General features: G+C 38.8%; 1 protein-coding gene and 1 pseudogene across 1 annotated transcript; both read left to right on the top strand.

The window, feature by feature from the left end:
* The first annotated feature begins 3,635 nt into the window (after positions 1-3,635).
* LOC103699860 (adenylate isopentenyltransferase 5, chloroplastic pseudogene) lies at positions 3,636-5,094 on the top strand (annotated as a pseudogene).
* Positions 5,095-8,527: 3,433 nt separating this feature from the next.
* LOC103696549 (uncharacterized) lies at positions 8,528-9,411 on the top strand. The gene has a single exon (XM_008778221.3). The coding sequence runs from the start codon at positions 8,719-8,721 to the stop codon at positions 9,259-9,261; it is 543 nt and encodes a 180-aa protein (XP_008776443.3). The 5' UTR covers positions 8,528-8,718; the 3' UTR covers positions 9,262-9,411.
* Positions 9,412-18,422: the final 9,011 nt, after the last annotated feature.

Genomic DNA, 18,422 nt, shown 5'->3' with positions numbered 1-18,422 from the left:
TCAGGGCGTGACATAAGCACTTCTAGACCTCTCATTGAAGCTCTAGCTCTTAAAGATGTCCTCTGGTGGATAATACGACTATAGAGGGGCCTATCCGAATATGTCGGCAATAAAACTTGATCCATAAGATGCTCCGGGCTACGTGGGGTAGTAGCTACTGAAAAATGATGCATCAGATGCACAATATCCATATCCGTATCCGTATAAGTTATAGGTTATCTGTGGTTGTAGATAATAAAATGCAGTATACGACTCAAAACCTAATATGTTTATGGATACTACTCTACGTGCGAGGTCATCTGCAGCTGCATCATAACCTACGGAATGACCTCAAGGAGTCCATCTTCTATATGCAATCATATCCTCATGAGCTTTGCTATATCATGCACCGTCGTTTCTATCCTGTGTAGCATGTGTAATCTAGGCCTTACTGATAAATAGAAAACCACCTTGCAGCTGTGTCTCATAAATGGTAGTCTCATGTCCTCAACACCCTCCCTAGCCAGTAAATCATGACCACCGAAATTGTCATCGCTGCTGCCCTGGTCTCTGAATCTGAGTGAACTGGCGTCTTCTCCACACTCTCCATAGGGGTTGTAAGTACCTTTTTTTTCTCTTTTTTGGTGTGCTGAGCAGCTGCCAGTCCCTTTTTTGGTCTTCGTAGATCTACATTGGAACTGGAAGCATGTGTGGAGAAAACGATACACTACACTATATATCCGCTGCTTTTGCTGGAATGTTACTAAAGTGGAATCAGGATCTAATGGCTCACCATATATCCTTTATCTTATCCTTCTTTAGCATTGTATCAACGCTCTACTGCTTCGAATTCTTGCTGAAAAGGCATGTAGATCTAAATCATTTATGGGTGGCTCTTTGTGGAATCTTTTTGGTGGACCTCTTTCTTTTACCTAAAGTCGTGAACATAGATGCAATATGACTACTGCCTCTGCTGATGGCCTCCCTAACTAAGGAGGTCCTACTGAACTCTGGATCTGCCTTGCTGCTCGTAGAATCAAAGCCCGACTGGTAGTATCAGGGTCCAAACGAGCCCTATGCCTGACCACCTCATCATCCTACTAATGATCATCCAGGCTCGCCTGCATTGTAGCCTGGATCTGTGCCTCCTTGTCATCTAGAGTGGATACCTTCTTTGACTCCTTGGAGTGATGAGAAGATGACTCTCTCATTCGGCGGTCCATCTCCGCCTTCTTTTTAAAAATTTTTTTCTTCGTTGCTTTGAAATTAGTGAAGTATTTCTTTAAGGGCTGCCAAACCTCCTATGGGCATTTTCAATACATAGATACGTCAGAAAAACCACCAGCTAAGTACCGCTTCAACCTGATTATTTTTTCTCTCTTGAACTCTATGTCGCACTAGTTTTACTTTTAATGGTGTCGAATTGAGAGCATTTGCCCATGATCCAACCAATATCATGCTTTTAATTTTTTTTTTTCTTAATGGTTTCATTCATGCAGGTTTATTAAGTACATCAGTTTATCAATTATCTAAAAGTAGCAAAATTTTATTATGATGAAGATAATATTTTTTACTTCAAAATATATATTTAATTTATCTAATACATAAGATTATTTTTTAATATTTATTTATTTATTTATTTTAAAAAATTTTAAATTAAAAAAATATGTTTAAATAACATAAATTTAGAAAATATATTTTTTTACTTTAAAAAATACCTCAAATATATATATTACATACTACTAATTTTTCCTAATTTTTAGTATTAATTATAAATTTTTTAATAATTTTTTAAATTAAAAAAATTAAATATAAATATTTTAAAAAATTAATCTGAGCTTAGATCTATGTAGAAACTTATAATGGATGCTACATATATTTTTCTAGGGTTGTAGAAATGTATCAAAAGCTACTTATTTCTTAATTTTTTTTAAATTTAGGCCTAGGCCACAATACATATAATAGCATCAAAATGGACACCAAATTTAGTTGAAGAGTATCTTACATGCCTCTAAATACACTTCTAATTTTATAATTTTATAATTTTTATTTTCTTATTTTCTAAATCCAAAAATATATTTTTAATTTTTTAAAGTTATATGTAAACAAAAAATTAAAAAATTTTACGTCACCATGTAGATCATTTGTAAATATACAATATATCATAAAATAAAGCCAAAATCAAAAATTTTGGCATGATTTTTCCTTATTTTGCAAATTTTTTAAAAAAAATTTGGCGTCAATAAAAAAAGCAAAAATAAAGTAGGAGAGAGGAAGCATACCTGATTTAGGGCTGGATCCTTCTTCAATCATGCCGAATCAGTATATTTTTTACTGTGAGAAAGGAGGGAGTTATTCGGATAGGTTGAGAAGGCTTGATAAACTTCTAGGGCCTTCCCAACCACTCTTTAAAACAAAAGAAAAACAAGGGTGAGGGGGCCGGTTTAGAATTCACCCCAGTTCCGCATGAGACCGGCCTGTTCAGACCAATTTTGACTGGTTCCAGCCAGTTTCTATCTGTTCGGAACTAGTTTCAGCTAGTTCGGGATTAGTTCCAGCCCGTTTAAGACCAGTTCTAGCCGATTCAGAGTTGGGTTTGAAAAGAACATGCGAGCCAACCGGGTCCCCACCAGGTCGGCTTGGAACTGCCGAACCTAGAGGCTCGGAACGGCCGAACCGGGCGGCTCGACCTAGTTCGGTGAATCTTGGTTTCTGTAATAGATAATATCGCAAAACTTTTATTTAAAAACTATAATTATTTCTTGATTTTTGTAAAACAAGATATTTTGCAAAGCCGTAAATATTGGATAAGATTCAAATAGGATATTCTTTCCTATTTTGTCTGATTCATTGAACTCTTTCCAAACCTCATATGATAGGAATGGCTTTGAAGGGTAAATCAGTTTGATTGGTGACTATAAAAGCAAACCCTAGACTCGATGGTACCAAAGTTCCAAACTCAAGAACAATCTTAATTAGATTTTTTTTAAAAAAAAATATTCTGAGGATTCTTCTCTTCTCCTCCTCCCATCTTCAAATTACAAGACCAAGTCGAGTAAAGAAGACTGTCACAGAAATAAACATTTTTAAGGTATTTTTCCTCGCTTTCTTACTACACTTTTTGATTTTTTTTTTAGTTATAATAGTATTTTTAATAGTTTCAACCAATCTTTATCAAGATATTAGCAAGTTATAGTGGATACAAAAAGATGCATGCCTACGAGAACAAGATTGTGATCCCATCTTTTTTTGTTTCTGCTCTATTTTTCTTTTATTTTGGTGGGGCACTTCTTTTGTTTCTTATTCTTTTTTGTTTAAATGAAAATTATTACCTTAAATTCAAAGAAACTAAGGGCCCGAGTGGCATCGCTTTTATTTTTTAACTTTTATTTTTAAAAATAAAATCATAGAAACCAAGGCAAAATTAATGTTTGATGTTAGTGTTTATCAAATTTTTTTATTATTATTCGAGAAAAAATGCTGCATTTAATGCATATTATATGCACTCAATGTCGATTTGTACAAAAAGTCTTGTGCGAACAATAAAGGAATCATGTATTACTAGCACTACTTTTGTCGGCGTTGTTGTTTTTCTGTCATCTTTTTTCTTTTTTGATAGAGAAAAGAGGTGGAAAACCTCCTTAGAAACGTAGTTTACATGACATGATTATAGATAAGTCCCTAAATTCCCATTTGAAATCAGTAAACTAGAGATGATCTGCATACGAAACCGTTTGTATGGCTCGTGTTACCTCCATAAGTTTGTTTCACGTACACAATCTACACAGCTAGATAGGCCACCAAGGATCTGAAGGCTCTCTCATAAATCTCCAACACACGTACGCCATTCTTGTATCTTTTTGCTCATGGCATTCCTTCTATACCATCACGTACGGCAGGCTTGCTCTCCAAAGACTCCGGCAGCTTCAGCCCCCCTTCCAGCTTGCCTGCTTTCGGACCCTTCTCAATGGAGACAGCCAGCCTCCCTCGTCGCCAAGGCAAGGTCGTGTTTGTCCTGGGCCCGACCGGTTCCGGAAAATCCAAGTTGGCCATCACCCTCGCCACCCAATTTAACGGTGAAGTCGTCAACTCGGACAAGATGCAAGTGTATGATGGCCTTGACGTCATCAGCAACAAGGTGACGGAGGAGGAGTCCGCCGGCATTCCCCACCACCTGATCGGTGGCGTGCACCCGGACGCCGACTTCACCGCTTCCGATTTTTGCCGTGCGGCCATGCATGCCATCGACTCCATCCTCCGGCGTGGTCGCGTCCCCATCGTTGCCGGCGGCTCCAACTCGTACATCGAGGCATTGGTTGATGGCGAGGGCAGCGAGTTCCGATCCCGGTACGAGAGTTGCTTCGTGTGGATCGACGTCGATCTGCCCCTCCTGCACTTCTTCGTGTCGATACGAGTGGACAAGATGGTGGAGCAGGGGCTGGTGGAGGAGGCGAGGAGTGCGTTCCGCCAAGATGGCGACTACTCGAAGGGCATCCGAAGGTCGATCGGGGTGCCGGAGATGGACAGCTACTTCCGCATGGAGGCATCGGTCGGTGAAGCGACGCGGGCAAGGATGCTGGAGGCCGCGGTCACTGAGATCAAGTTCAACACATGCACGCTGACCTGCAATCAGCTGAAGAAGATCCACCGCTTCTGCACCCTCCCTGGTTGGGATGTGCATCGCATCGACGCCACCGAGTTCTTCCTGAAGCGAGGCCAGGAAGGCGAGGCCGAGGCATGGGAGAAGGTGGTGGAGGGTCCTAGCAAGGAGATTGTGCAAAGATTTCTGAGCGGCGCCATCGAGGTTAAAGATGGGGTGAAACAGAGCAATGGTGCAAGTGGAGCAGTGCCCCGGAACCAGGCAAAGTATGTGAAGGGTGAGAGTAAGGCCGTTGCCAATGGAATAAAAACCAACGGTGTTGTTTGAACGGCCTGATAAAAGCCAACGGTGAGTGAGGTTTTAACCGTCATGGACTAGGTTTCTACCTCAGTATAATAATGCATCTTATGAAGATGCTCCTTTCCATTTAAATCACAGTCATAAGTGACTGGATTTCTCTTTGTAGATGGCTCATTAAATCTATAATGAAGTTTTGAAGTGTCGAATGCAGGAGAAATGAGAGAAGTACAACTTTCGAAATGAAATAATTTATTAAATTCATTATATGGATGGTGAAAAAAGATTATTGCATCAGAAAAATATGCATACCGATAAATGTTGTTGCTTGCATGAATCTCACGGCGATCTTGGCGAACAAATTAATGAAGATTTAGCAAGCCTCTTGTGGTTTTTGAAAGATGTCGACTTTGTCAGCCATTTCTTTATTTCTTTTGGGTGCATGTGACCAGGGGCGGCCCAATGCGTTTGGGGCCTAAGGCGAACTTAGTAAGAGGGGCTTTTTTTTTTAATTATGAAAATTTTTTAATAAGTGCAATGAAACCCAAAGACCTCAATCTGTGATCAAAAAAATCAAATCTTTGAAGAAACTCATCAGGAGTAAGCAACAAAAATTGCAAGCAAAAATTGCTTGTTGGAACTTGGAAGTGCCCAATATGGTGTGGCTACATCCAGCAACTATGACTCCTTTGTCCGCCTGTTGATAGACTTCATAGTGAAGAGGCTCGAAGTCATCATGATGCAGAAAAGGTTTAGCCAGCTGGGTGGCCTTCAACACAATAGAGAGGTGAGGGCATTGGTCAATTATTTCTCTGAGATGTAGAGACCTGTGCGAGACAAATTTGTCTGGCCCTAACTCTCTCAGATGACAACCATTCTAAACTTTGAAAGGATGTCTAAGAGTTTGGACTTCTGGGGAGAGAATGATTTAAAAAAAAAGAGCCAGCCTCAACTCAATCCAAAGCATGATCAAAAGCGTGAAGAACCCCAAAACTCTCCAGAAAAAACCAGACACAGAAAAAAAGATTCAATCTTTATCATATGAACGCCAAAAAGAAGAACAAAAAGATAACCCTGAATGTCAAAAACAAGGTATGAGAACTAAATGCTCTTACTGACCTCAAATGAAACTATTCTCTCCTTCAGAGGCCCCTGCCCTCAGGTATCTCATTTCTCCAAATCTAATATATTTGAGAGAAGACAGAGAAAGAAAGCATTAAAAAAATTAGATGAGTGATGAGTGATGACTGATGTCTCATGTCTCCCCAAAGCTAGTTAAAAAGTGAGGCCCCGTAGACGGTGGACTTCGGTAAACGAACCTTAAGGGCTCGTTTGGTTCGCGGGAAGCATTTTCCTTCCTAGGAATATGATTCCTGGAAAACAAATTCCTAGGAAGAGGATGCCTAGGAAAGTACTTTTGGCATGTTTGGTTGACCATGGGAAAGTGACAAATTTTCAAGGTGATTATGTTTGGTTGGCCATCCACTTTCCTAGGAAAGTTATATATAATTCCTATTATGCCCTTAATAAAAATTAGATTTTTAATGCCTCTTTAATGCTTCTTTAATGCTGAAGGGACTTTTTGGAAAAAAGTAAAAATGGAGTGATTTCCGCCTCATGGGAAAGTAACTTTCCCATGTTTCTCATGGGAAAGACTTTCCCATGAAATGTGGGAATCACATTCCAATGGGAATACAACTTTCCCTTCTCTCTCCTTTGAAAACTCCAACCAAACAAGAGGCATCTCATTACTTTCCCGTTGACCACACTTTCCCCCTTTCTTTTCCCGCAAACCAAATGAGCCCTAAGTTCTTGCCTATTAGCCGGAGGACGGTGGTTGGTGAACGGTGGACCGCTCGCCGCTAACGAGGACGGCGAGGAGCGGAGCTGCGGAGGACGACAAGGAGCCGGGAACGGCGAGGAGCGGAGGCCAGAGGAGCCAAGGAGAGCTGGACTGCTGGAGTCTGGACTCTAGACTCTGGAGAGGAGGTCCAGTTGTCCAGACTCTGGTGTCCGGACTCCGGAACAGGGGCGGCTGGCGGGCGGCGGCGAGGAGGCGAGGAGCCGAGGAGAGTAGAGAGGAGGTCCGGACTCCGATCTTCGGACTCCGGAGCAGGGGCGGCCGGCGGCCCAAGAACCGAAGAAGCGCCCGTCGATGGTCGAGTTATCAAGAAACTGGAGAAGAATTGGAGTTTGGTGGTGGGGGGAGAGTCGGAGAGGACTGAGTCACTGCCCAAAAGGTTCAGAAAACAAAAAAAACACTAGGAGAGAACTGAGAAGAGGAGGGGGAAGAGAACTCAGAGAAGAGAAAGTGGGGGAGGAAATGTCCGTTGGTTGTCTTTGTCATAGGCTTGTAGCTCACGATCCACCTCAGTCACCGACTCACCTATAGGCTATAGCCATAGCCTGTCTCACTGTTCGAGTGTCCGTCGACGGGAACCCACTGTAGCGGCGGCATTGCAGGCGGATGTGAAAGCTATAGGCCTGTAGCTGTGCAGTAGTGCAAGCGCCAAAACGAGGCCTTCCTTCAATCGGGGGCCTTAGGCGACCGCCTCAGTCGCCTAAGGCTCGAGCCGGCACTGCATGTGACTTTTGTCGGTCATTAGATGCATGCATGACTGCTGAACAGGATTCAAGAGCAAGGTCAGCCACTTTGGCTCATAGCGTCAAGTCCAAATTCCATCTTTTGGGGCCTAAAATGAGTTGGTCAAACAGAAAGTTTTCTTTTCGAATAAAATTTTAATCAGACGTAGCTCTCTATCTAAGAAGAATGAGGGAAAGCAATAGAAGTCAAAGTTGATACAGAAATTGGGATCTACCTTCTTGAGAATTTTAGCTTTTTCTAAAATATTTTTACTAGTGATATCTATTTTAAAAAAGAGAGTCCTATTAGAATTAAAAACAGGAATAATCCAACCCAAATTTTACAAGAGCAGACCTTATTTTTATAAATAGAGATTCTGTACCTCAATTTTTTTTATCATAAATAAAAGAAAAGAAGATTTAAGTTCTACTTTCACAATTTTTCTTATTTTTTCTATTTTTTTTAAGATTTAAATTGAGCAGAAGAGCCGATCCTAATCAATGATCTAACCAAAAGGAGACTTGTTTCCGTTTCCCATCTTAAATGCTCGCAGAAAGTGTGTGAACATTCACACGTTGCTTTTCCATGCAGCAACCCCCCCTCCCCCACCCCCCACCCCCCCCCCCCCCCGAAGGAAAAAAGAAAAGAAAGAAAAAACGACTAAGAACAGAGAGCTACACTTCATCTATCATCATAAAACATAACATCCAACCAGGTTATACACCCTGGTGTCAAAACAGAAGAAAGAGAAGCTTTACTAGATTACTACTTACGGAGCTACATATTCTTGGTATTATTTTCCCTTCAAAAGTCTTCTATATATATAAATATATATATTGCATCAATAGAAATGTGAATTAACTTGTCGTAAACTGTTCATTTTTATCAATCTATTTTCCATACCTATCCAATTCTTTCCAGCATCTTACTATTGCTGAATCCTTCTAAATATTTGGAAAGGAGAAAAGAAGTGTTCTCTTATGCTTACTAAACCCTCACCAACCACTACAAAGCAGAGATAAAATAGTAGTTCATCTGTTAAAGCATGCTCTCCTCTTCATGCCTTAAGCATGAGGCATTTCAACCTAACATATGCAATTCATAATCTCCGTCTTATCTCTCCTCTTCTTTCTGGCACAAAGAGTATGAAATATCCAAACAACTCCTACCCGTCCCTTTGCCTCCATAAATACTAAAGAAGATAAATCCAATGGCACCTCAAGAACCGTATCCTTCCTTCTCCTAGAGAACCTAAGAGATGGCAAGAGCAGCATTGCATTTGCTCCCACTTTCTAGCCTCCTGGTTCTATTGTTCATGCCTAACCCATCGCTTGCAAAGTTGGGGCCCCCATGCCTCTCTCAATTTGCACTAGCTAATCGAGCTTGCATTGCTTTGCCAGTGGTGGAGGGCTCGGGGGGTCCGAACCATGTGAAACTGCGTGAGGAAGATGAGTATCATGATGAGGAGCATGAGGATCATCATGGGCACGAGCACGGCCATGGGAATGAGCACAAGCATGGGCATGAGCACGAGCACGAGCATGGCCATGGCCTTGGGGATGAGAACGAGCATGGGCATGGGCATGGGCATGAACACAGGCATGGGCATGGACATGGGCATGGACATGGAGAAGAGCCGCAAGTAAACAAGAATTGTTGTCGGTGGCTGGCTGAGGTGGACGAAGCATGTGTGTGTGAAGCTTTGCTCCGCATGCCTCCATTCCTCGTCAAAGCCAAGCACACTTATATCATAAAGGTCGGTAAGACTTGTAAACATGAGTACAACTGTGGAGGGATTTAGTGGCCAGTTAGTGGTTATATATAGAATTATGGAACTTCAACTAAAATGGTGCTGTCCAGAAGAGTTATTACACTCCAGTTGAAGGGATTATTGTTGTTACGTACTGAATGTTTGCTTTCTTCTACTAAAAAAGAAAATCCTGAATTATCATGCAAGGAGGTTGGAATGACATAATCATCTCTTCCCTAATCTTTTTCTGAAAAAAAAAAATAACAGAACTTTTACATCTTGGTCCTTTTTTTTCCAGAGCAATGCAAAAGATGTCCGCTTTTCTCAATAAACAAATAGGTTCTTGTTTTAGAACAAACCAGACCCAACTATCCATGTTCTAACTCCATTGGGCTCTCTCTACCAAATGACAGCTAGCTATGGCCTTACTCTATTCTCTAGAAATAAATACAGTTCATGTCCCTCTCTTATCTTTGCTAAATTCTCTTCTCCATCAAATTATAAACATTCTTCCAATTTATTGCATGCATTCTTTTGCATTCAATTCCACTCTTTTGAAAAATAGAAAGAGAACAAGTGCACGAGCTAAAAAATTGAAATTATTTATCGTGTTACTTAAATATGAGAATAAAGTGTAGCTAGATGGGAGATCATAGCATACAATAGTCCTATCCAAATTTGATAATTGACAGTAATTAAAACCTCCTAAGTTCTTGAAAGTGCTAGCTTACCAAGCTGGTAAAATCTTTGGCAATTAATACCAAATGTGCCTCATTAAGGTTTGAGAAGTTAAGGATATTTAGGGAGGGTTACCCTTATTTTATAGCTTATTTCCTATGAGCCCTTGCTATCTAACTAAAAAAATAAAAGAAAAAACCTCCCAAGTTCTCATGAAATTTCCCCTTGCACTTCTCCAAAGCTTTGCATGTAATCAGATGTAATCAAAAGGGTTGGTAGGTTAGGGTTGATTTGGTTGGCTAAGATTGGGATTGGGTTGGATCAGGTATAGTCGGATATGATTATGCACGCTTGGATGTAATCATGTTTGATCAAGTTATTTGGATTGAGTTGGAGCATATGGGGTTTGACTAGGTTGGGCTAACTTGGGACTAAATTGGGCTATATGAGCTAGAACAAGGTAAGGGATTTCGATTTGAAAAAAATTAGGGTCTATTTCCATTGTGCAAGGAAGTTATTCCTTCTATTACTAGGAGTGAAATACTAGATATACAGCCACCCTCCATATATATGCATGTTGAAGTACTACATATATAACAACCCTCCATTGTCTGTACCAAAGTTGAAATACTAGATATACATCCACCCTCCATCAAAAGAAGAGAGTGACGCGGTAGTACCTGCAATGAGAGTTCTTTAACTCATCTAGAGGTAGTTTGTGGATCCACTAAAAATTTATTAAGATGCGGAGGTCCTAGATGCAGAGATCAAAGACTCTACATCTTAGAACTTCGAATAGAATACAACCTTGCAAGCATATCATCTCCTACCAACAAACAAAGGCTCTTAGTAGATGAAATGCCTGTGAGAGGAAGCATAGATGGCTATGATGCTCTTAGAAAGTTAAATTGGTGAATGCACTTAGCAAAGAAGCATACTATAAATGCCCTAAGAAAGGTAGGATTAGATGAATATTATAGTCAGTTGAACATCCATATCTAAGCATAAGTGATTATCATTCTCATTTAGTAAAAAAAATTACTTTATTATTTCTATAATTTTGATAGACACACTTTTAGGTTTGGATGGTGTGTTCTCTTATTTCTATCTTAAATGTAAGAGAAACAATTAACCAAGATATATTTATTGAAGGTGAGAGTATAAATTTTTTGGGGATTAGAAAGGAGTATATTTTTTCCCTTGAAATATACCTGTGGTGCTAGATATGTATTTGACTCGGATGGGCTTCTAAGAAATAATTCTTGGGGAAGTGCACATGTTTTTATGGTCACTAGTTGAGTTCTCACCAGATATCCCTCTCACAGGTAGCTTGATAACCTTGGTCCTTAATTCTTGTCTTTAACTCTTTTTCCTTTTCAATTATATTTCTTGTGAATAATAGTCATATGGCAAATACACTTGAACATTGCAATTCAAACAATTGATGTCCATAGAGTCTACCGTAATAGTTTAAAATTAGAGTTTGAGTGACACTATAGTACAATATTAAAAGATTAGTCAAATGTTTCAAGAAAATGTCGCTACATTCCTATTTTGCAAAACTGAGTTAGATTATTTTTTTCTCAAACTAGTCTTTTATCGGACAATTTTATCTATGCCCTCATGGCTATTAGGAGGACATTCTCGTATATGCATTGACTTATATTACTTGTGTATTCACCGTTAGTACACTACAAAAGAAAGGATATCTCCCGGCGCTTTTCTTGGTCTTTACCGATGCTTTTAAGCGTCGGTAGATTTCCAGCCCACGCCCCCCAAAGCGTGGGTAAGACGTCGGGCAGGTGGGCGTGGGCTCGGTTTAGGGCAATCGGGGTCGGTCGCTGGGTTAGGGTGGTGTGCTCGCCTTCGACGACGCTTATATGCGTCGTTTAATATCGACGCTTATAAGCGTCGTATTATCCCGACGCATTTAACCGTCGTTGTAGGTCTGAAAGAACAATGACGCATAATAGCGTCGCCCTATAACCAGTTCCCACGCTACCGAGCGTCATTTGGAATTGAGGACTTGACGACGCTTTTAAGCGTCGTGGATTCCTTTAATTTGCCAACGCTTCTAATAAGCGTCGGAAAAAGTTCTATAGGCGGCCAAATTTGCCGACGCTTTTCCATAGCGTCGGCAATCAAGAGTCGGCTTTTACCCTTTTTCCTGTAGTGGTACTTGTGCATTGACTAAAATAGTTTGTACTAAATTTACACACTCATTTGAGGTTGACAATTGGAATATAACAATCTGTTTTGTTAAATAATAAGAAAAAATAGTTTTCTATAGAAAATTAATTAGATGGTATTTTTTTCTACAAAATCCCTCGCTCCTATTATTGAATACCCAAGCCCTTCAAATCCATGTATCATGCTCTGCTAAAGCCTTGTTTGGTTTTCACTAACTGCACTCCAAACTTAGTTCAGCCTAGAAAGAGATTATTTTAGGTGTCTACTAGGTTCGAGGTAAAGTGAGTTTCTGAGATGAACTAATTTAGGAAGAAATGAACAATTCAAAGTGGACTCCCTTTCAACCCATTTATACAAAACCAAATGGACCTTAAAATAAATCTTACCTATTAACATTGACAAAAAGAGAAAGGTATATTTCACCTACCGAAGGAGGCCCAGACTGTGTTACCAAGAACAAGAATGTGGTCATGCATGCTGATAATCACAGCCGCACATTTCTATAGTGGTGCACCGTGATGAGTGCTTGATGAATGGGGCTTATAGGAACGAGCGGTTGTGATTGGCGGGAGATGGAGGACTTGGGCCCTGTTTGGGGGAGCTGTTGGAAGTAGAGCTGTTATAAAAAGCTGTTTGCTGTTTGGTAACTACATTCGTAAAGTGCTGTGGTACTTTATTTTGTGTTTGGTAAACAAACTGAGAAAGTACTTTTGTATGACAAAATTACCATAAAGGACATTGCATAGTATTATACAACAGAACATAATAAAACATAACATATATTAGTATATAAATATACGATATAGTATAATATTATTGTAATATAAAATAATATTATTATAATATAGCATAATAGTAATATAATTATTAGAGTAAATTAATATTTAGTAATATAACATAATATTAAATTATTTAACATAACATATTAATGTATTATGATATAATGTAATATATATTATATTTATAGTATAATACAATAATAAAGGTATAAAATATTATAATTATTAGTATAAATTAATTTTTCATAATCTAACATAATATTAATTATTTAAAATAACATATTAATATATTATAATGTAATGTAATATAATATAATATTTATAGTATAATATAATAATAAAGATATAAAATATTATAATTATTAGTGTAAATAAGTAATAATGTTGAAATATATTTATTTATTATGTTATTTATTCATTTATTCATTCATTCATTCATTTATATAAATATTTATTTATTTATTTTTTATTTTTTTCTTTTAAATTTTCTTTTCTTCTCTTTTTTTTCTTTCTTTTTCTTCTTTTTTTTCTTTTCTTTTTCTTTTCTTTTTTTCTTCTCTTCTTCTCCTTCCTTCCTCTCCCCCGTTCTTCTTTCTTCTCCTCCCGCGCGGCCGGCGGCACCGGAAGGGGGCCAGGCCGCCGCGGCCGCAGGAGGGGGCCAGGTCGGGGCCGGCGGCGGCCGCGGGAGGGGGCCGGGCCGCGGCCGGCGGCGCCCGCGGCAGTCTCGGCAGCCGCGGCTGGCCCCGTGGGAAGTGCCCTTCTCCCGTGAGGTCGTCAGCGCCGGGCGGGCCGTGGCGGATGCGGGAGGGGGGCGGATCGTGACCGCCGGCGGCCGCAGGAACCCCCTTCTTCTTCCTATTCTTCGGCCCCTCCCACCGTGGGACCTCCTTCTTCGGCCCCTTCTTCTTCCTGCTCTTCGGCACTGCCCCTTTCCGTGACGGGTCGTCGCCGGTGGCGGCCGCGGGAAGGGCAAGACGACCTGTCTTCCTCTTCTTCGGCACCTCCCCACCATGGGGGCAGGGGAGAGGGAGGGGGTGCGACGGCGGGGCAGAGGGAGAGGGTGCGGCGGCGGAGGAGAGGGAGTGGGGTTGGGTGGGAGAGGAAGAGACAGTGAGAGAGAGGTTTTTGGGAGGAATTTTTTTTTTAATGGAGGTATTTTGGTCAAAAATACAGCTTTTCGAAAAAGCTGAAAATAGCATTTTTGAAAAGCTCCAAATTGGAGCTTCCCCCCAAAAGCTGTTTCAGCTTCCCGCAAAAGCTGAAATAGCTTTTCGAAAAATTTACCAAACACTCTTTTTTAGCTAAAAGTACTTTTGGAGGGCTAGAAAGTGCTTTTTGGCCCTCCAAAAGCTCCCCCAAATAGGGCCTTGGTCTTAAAGTTAGCCAAAAGGGCCGGTCACAGCGGCAATATCCTAGCGGTGGAAACATCTTCGAGAAAACCTACACGGTGGGGCAGCTAGAACAAAGGAGCTCTGGGGTTAGCAAAGAGGATTCAGAGAAGCGGGAAGGTGGCTCTTCATCATGAATGTTTTAATTTGGAATTGCCAAGTGGCAGCCAAGTCCATGTTCTGGGCTTTTAGTTCGGATACGAGCATCAACTACCAATTTAATTGATTGTGCTCTGCCCGAAGATTTTATATTACTCCTTATTTTTGAAATTGAAATCTATAATTTCAAAATTAAACTTGTTCTTTAACCTTTTTTATTTATTTGAAAGGCCGTAGCATCTTCCTCCGATTCGTTCTGCTCTCTTCCTGTTCGACCCCAAACCCTAACGACCTCGACCACATTTCTTTCTAATCTAGTACTATATCAACAAAAGACTTCATATATTGACCATCATGCACTTCAATGTCATAGATTGGTTTTGAAAGGGATAATTTTTCTATAATTTCTTCTAAAATAACTATCGATGAAATTTGAACTATTTTCATATCTACAATTGTATTAATAAAAACAATAAATATTTAGTAAAAAATACAAAGGAATAAATGTTTTTTAATGATCAAAATTTAAGATACAAAACAAAGGAATTAGTGCTTTTTTATGACCATCTCTAAATTGCTTCTTCTTTATGGTAAATAATTTTTAAGAGGATATCTTTAGGGAAGAACTAGGCTACTGCATGTGCAGATACAATTCAAAGATCTTACCTGCATACAAAAGATAAAAGTCAGCTTTATTCTTTTTGAAAATAATTCATGAAAAATCCCAAATTTATAGCATAAGTGAAGAGCTAAGTAAACTATTTTTTTAAAATAAGAAAATAAATTAAAGCAATGGAAATAAAGAAAGGATGAGAAAGAAAGAATTTACAGTCCAAAACATTGGGGCATAGGCAAGTTTTTTTTTTGGTTTTTTGTAAAAAAAAAAAAAAATCTGAGCGGCTTCTTTTTAAAAATTATAATGCCAGCATAGAATTTCTATGCGGATGCCCGCACGAAATTATGGGAATGCACTGTTGTGCTTCATTTTAAAAAAAGGCAAAAAAAAAAAAGGTTCTCGTTCTTTAACAACCCAGAAATTTTAGATTGGGGGAAGCATTTTTCTTAAAAAAGGAACCGTAGCATTCTGTGCCACGTGTCCCTAACACGGAGGCATAGGAAATTAACTCGTCCGCAATGAATGCAGACACCAAGCTTGAATGCCGCATGTACAATAAGATGACACATTCCATCTTTTTAATTTCTTTTTCCTCTGAAAAAAAATTGAAGAGAGAGAGGTGGGATCTATGTTCTAGACTTGGAAAGCAAAGAGCACAAGCGGAGCATCATCCGCCAACCTGGATTATCATTAGGAATTAATCAAACCTAAGTCTTTAAAAAAAAAAAATCAATTTGGATTTCAGCTTCGGCCTTAAATATTTTAAACTTATCTAAGATTTTATCTTTAGATTTAATCAGATACGTGTAACAGTAATGAATATTACAAAGTAATAATTGCCTTCTTGAGTTAGTAGTTTGGTAAAACCATACATATCACTATGAACAAGATCAAGAAGTTTTGAACTTTTTTGAACTAATCTGAGGGGTTTAAATGTACTTTTGGCTTGAGCACAGATTTCATACTTGATTTTTTTTTTATATATAGATTTTAGAAATCAGGTTTAAGTTAGTCATGTAATTGATTCGATCAAAGTTCATGTGACCAAACCTACCATGCCAAATGTTAGAAGATTTCAGATTGAGAATAATTAAAGAATATTTATTAGAATTTTTGAGAATTATATTTAATGAATAGGCCTTCCGATGCAAAGCATTTTTCCAACAAACTCATTCTTATGAGCGATTACAAGCTTATGTGATTCTAATACTATTTATATAGCCTTTAAATACAAGAAAAGATTCATTAATCAAGTTACTTTTAACAATGGGGACATATAGCACTTCATAAAGGATTGGGATTTCCAGTAAAGTCATTTTGAAGTCTATTTGACCTCTTCTTAATACTTGTGCTGCGGAATTATTTTCAAGCATTACACCTCCTCTACTCTACTTGATTCCTGATGGAAGGTCCAACGATCTTCGACCATTTTCGCTTGAAGTTTAGATGCTCCTTAATTTACGAGAATCAAATGAAGCAAGAGAATCAGCTAAGGATTGAACATTATAACTTTAAAAAAGTTTACAATCAGTCAGCTCAGCCTTTCTAAAAAGATTTTGAAATTTATGGATCTGGACACTAATAAGTTAGAATTCCACCATAGCATACTTATAGAACTTGGATAGGGTGAACCAATTGAGACTAACATCATCCATTCCATGCTTTGTGTCAAGGGCATCCCAAAGTTGCTTAGCCAATGTGGTAGAAAGATACACATCATACAAGAAATGAGAATGGGCACTAAAAATGCTATGTTGATAGTGGGAATCAATCTCTTCAAGGGTTTTGAACTGAAAACTAAAGTTGCAAATGGGTTGAATCGACCCAACATGACCCGACCCACGTAGATCCAATCCGACCCGAATTTTAGGACTCGCGGGTTCGAGTCGGGCCCTAAAATTGGATCCGAATTATTTTCTGGATCGAATCTAGATTTACTGGACGGATCCGATCTGACCCGACTCGAATGGACCCGCGTGGAAGGATAGCAACAAGCATAGGTTCACAGAATCCAAAGGAACCTCGGCCCGTCAGGATTCTCTCCTGATCTATTACACTGTTGATACCTCTGGTGTCTCGGTAGCTGGCTTTTTTTTTTTTTCCTCCTGTTTTTTGGTTTTCGTTTCTTTTAACTTTTGAAGGGAGAAAGTGAGGGAACACTGAACTGAATATGGGTCATGTGCCAGTTTTCTGCGTTGGAATTGGATTTTGGAAGAAGGTCTGGGATTTTTTTTGTCCTCGTGAGAGGGGAGCTGGGAGACACCAAGTTCCGTCCAATCAGTCATATAGATAAAAAATAGTGCGATATGAAATTTGGCTTGTAGACCGACTGAAGGTCAATTGCAAGTCTTTCAAGTCATGGGTCATCTAGCACCTCATAATTATGAAATGACCAAATTAGATTTGCCCAAATTCTTTTCCAAAAAGCAAAAAAAAAAAAAAAAGGGAATTCGATTTGGACCCGAATCCGACCCGACCCGATCCGATCTTTAACCGAATCGGATATACATCTAAAATTAAGACCCAAACAAAAAACTAAGTTGGATTGGGTCACTCAGGATCCGACCCGATCCATTTGCACCTCTAGTCACTTCCAAGCCATTATTCCAATCGATCCATCTATCTAGTTTTCAGTGAAAACTAGAGGATCCGACTTTTTGAGGATGAGAAGAAGAGAAAGATTGAGAAGTTGATCTAAAAAATGATTTGGGATCACAAAACTTTATGGCAGCAGTCAAGCCTAATATAGTGAGTCAATATTTTACCTGGCTTTGCCGTATTATAAAGAAAGAGCTATTAAATTTTTTGGATCTGATGTCTCTATGATCATCAAAACAAGCCATATTATGAAGTTTTTGGTTTATTGATTGCTTCTACAAGAACAAGTTTTAGGGAGGTTTAATCTTACATGTTTCAGTAATTAATTAATGGCTTCCAATAATATAATACTAGGTTTTGTAATAAATGCACTAAAATAAAGAACAATAATAACAAAGAAATTAAATAATTTGCACTGGGAAATGTGATAAATAAAATAAATTTAAATTTATGGATGGTTATCAAGCAGAAAGAAAGAATTATTTAGTGTTAGTTTGCTATTTTAGAAAGTTTTGGCATGGGTTTTAAAGCAACAGAAAAGGATTTTTTTAATAGTTTTTCCATGGATTTTAAAGCTGCAAATATAATTCTGTTTTGCACAGTTTTTAAAAGCAATATAATTTTTAGAGACTGATTTTTGTAAAGAATTCGATCTTTTTACAATAGAGATAAATCTTTCTAATGTCATGCAATCAAAGCAAATGTAATAAGCTACTTAAATAAGCAACTAGTAGCAATTTTTAGGTTGATTACAGATCATGATCTTAGCTTGTTGGCGGTGTGGCACGTAAAAATTGCTATATTATAAAAAAAATAATTTTTATTTAATTTAAAAGTTAGAAAATTTTAAAAATCAAATTGATA

The sequence above is a fragment of the Phoenix dactylifera genome, chromosome 12, assembly GCF_051530095.1.
Source record: "Phoenix dactylifera cultivar Ajwa chromosome 12, Ajwa_hap1_PhDact_Kaust_v1.1, whole genome shotgun sequence".
In the NCBI taxonomy this organism is placed as follows: domain Eukaryota; kingdom Viridiplantae; phylum Streptophyta; class Magnoliopsida; order Arecales; family Arecaceae; genus Phoenix; species Phoenix dactylifera.
Note: the sequence above shows the minus strand (reverse complement) of the source record. Positions and strands in the feature narration are given on the sequence as shown.

Excerpts from the sequence above, each read along its gene's own strand:
- LOC103696549 (XM_008778221.3), top strand. The coding sequence starts at position 8,719 with ATGGCAAGAGCAGCATTGCATTTGCTCCCACTTTCTAGCCTCCTGGTT.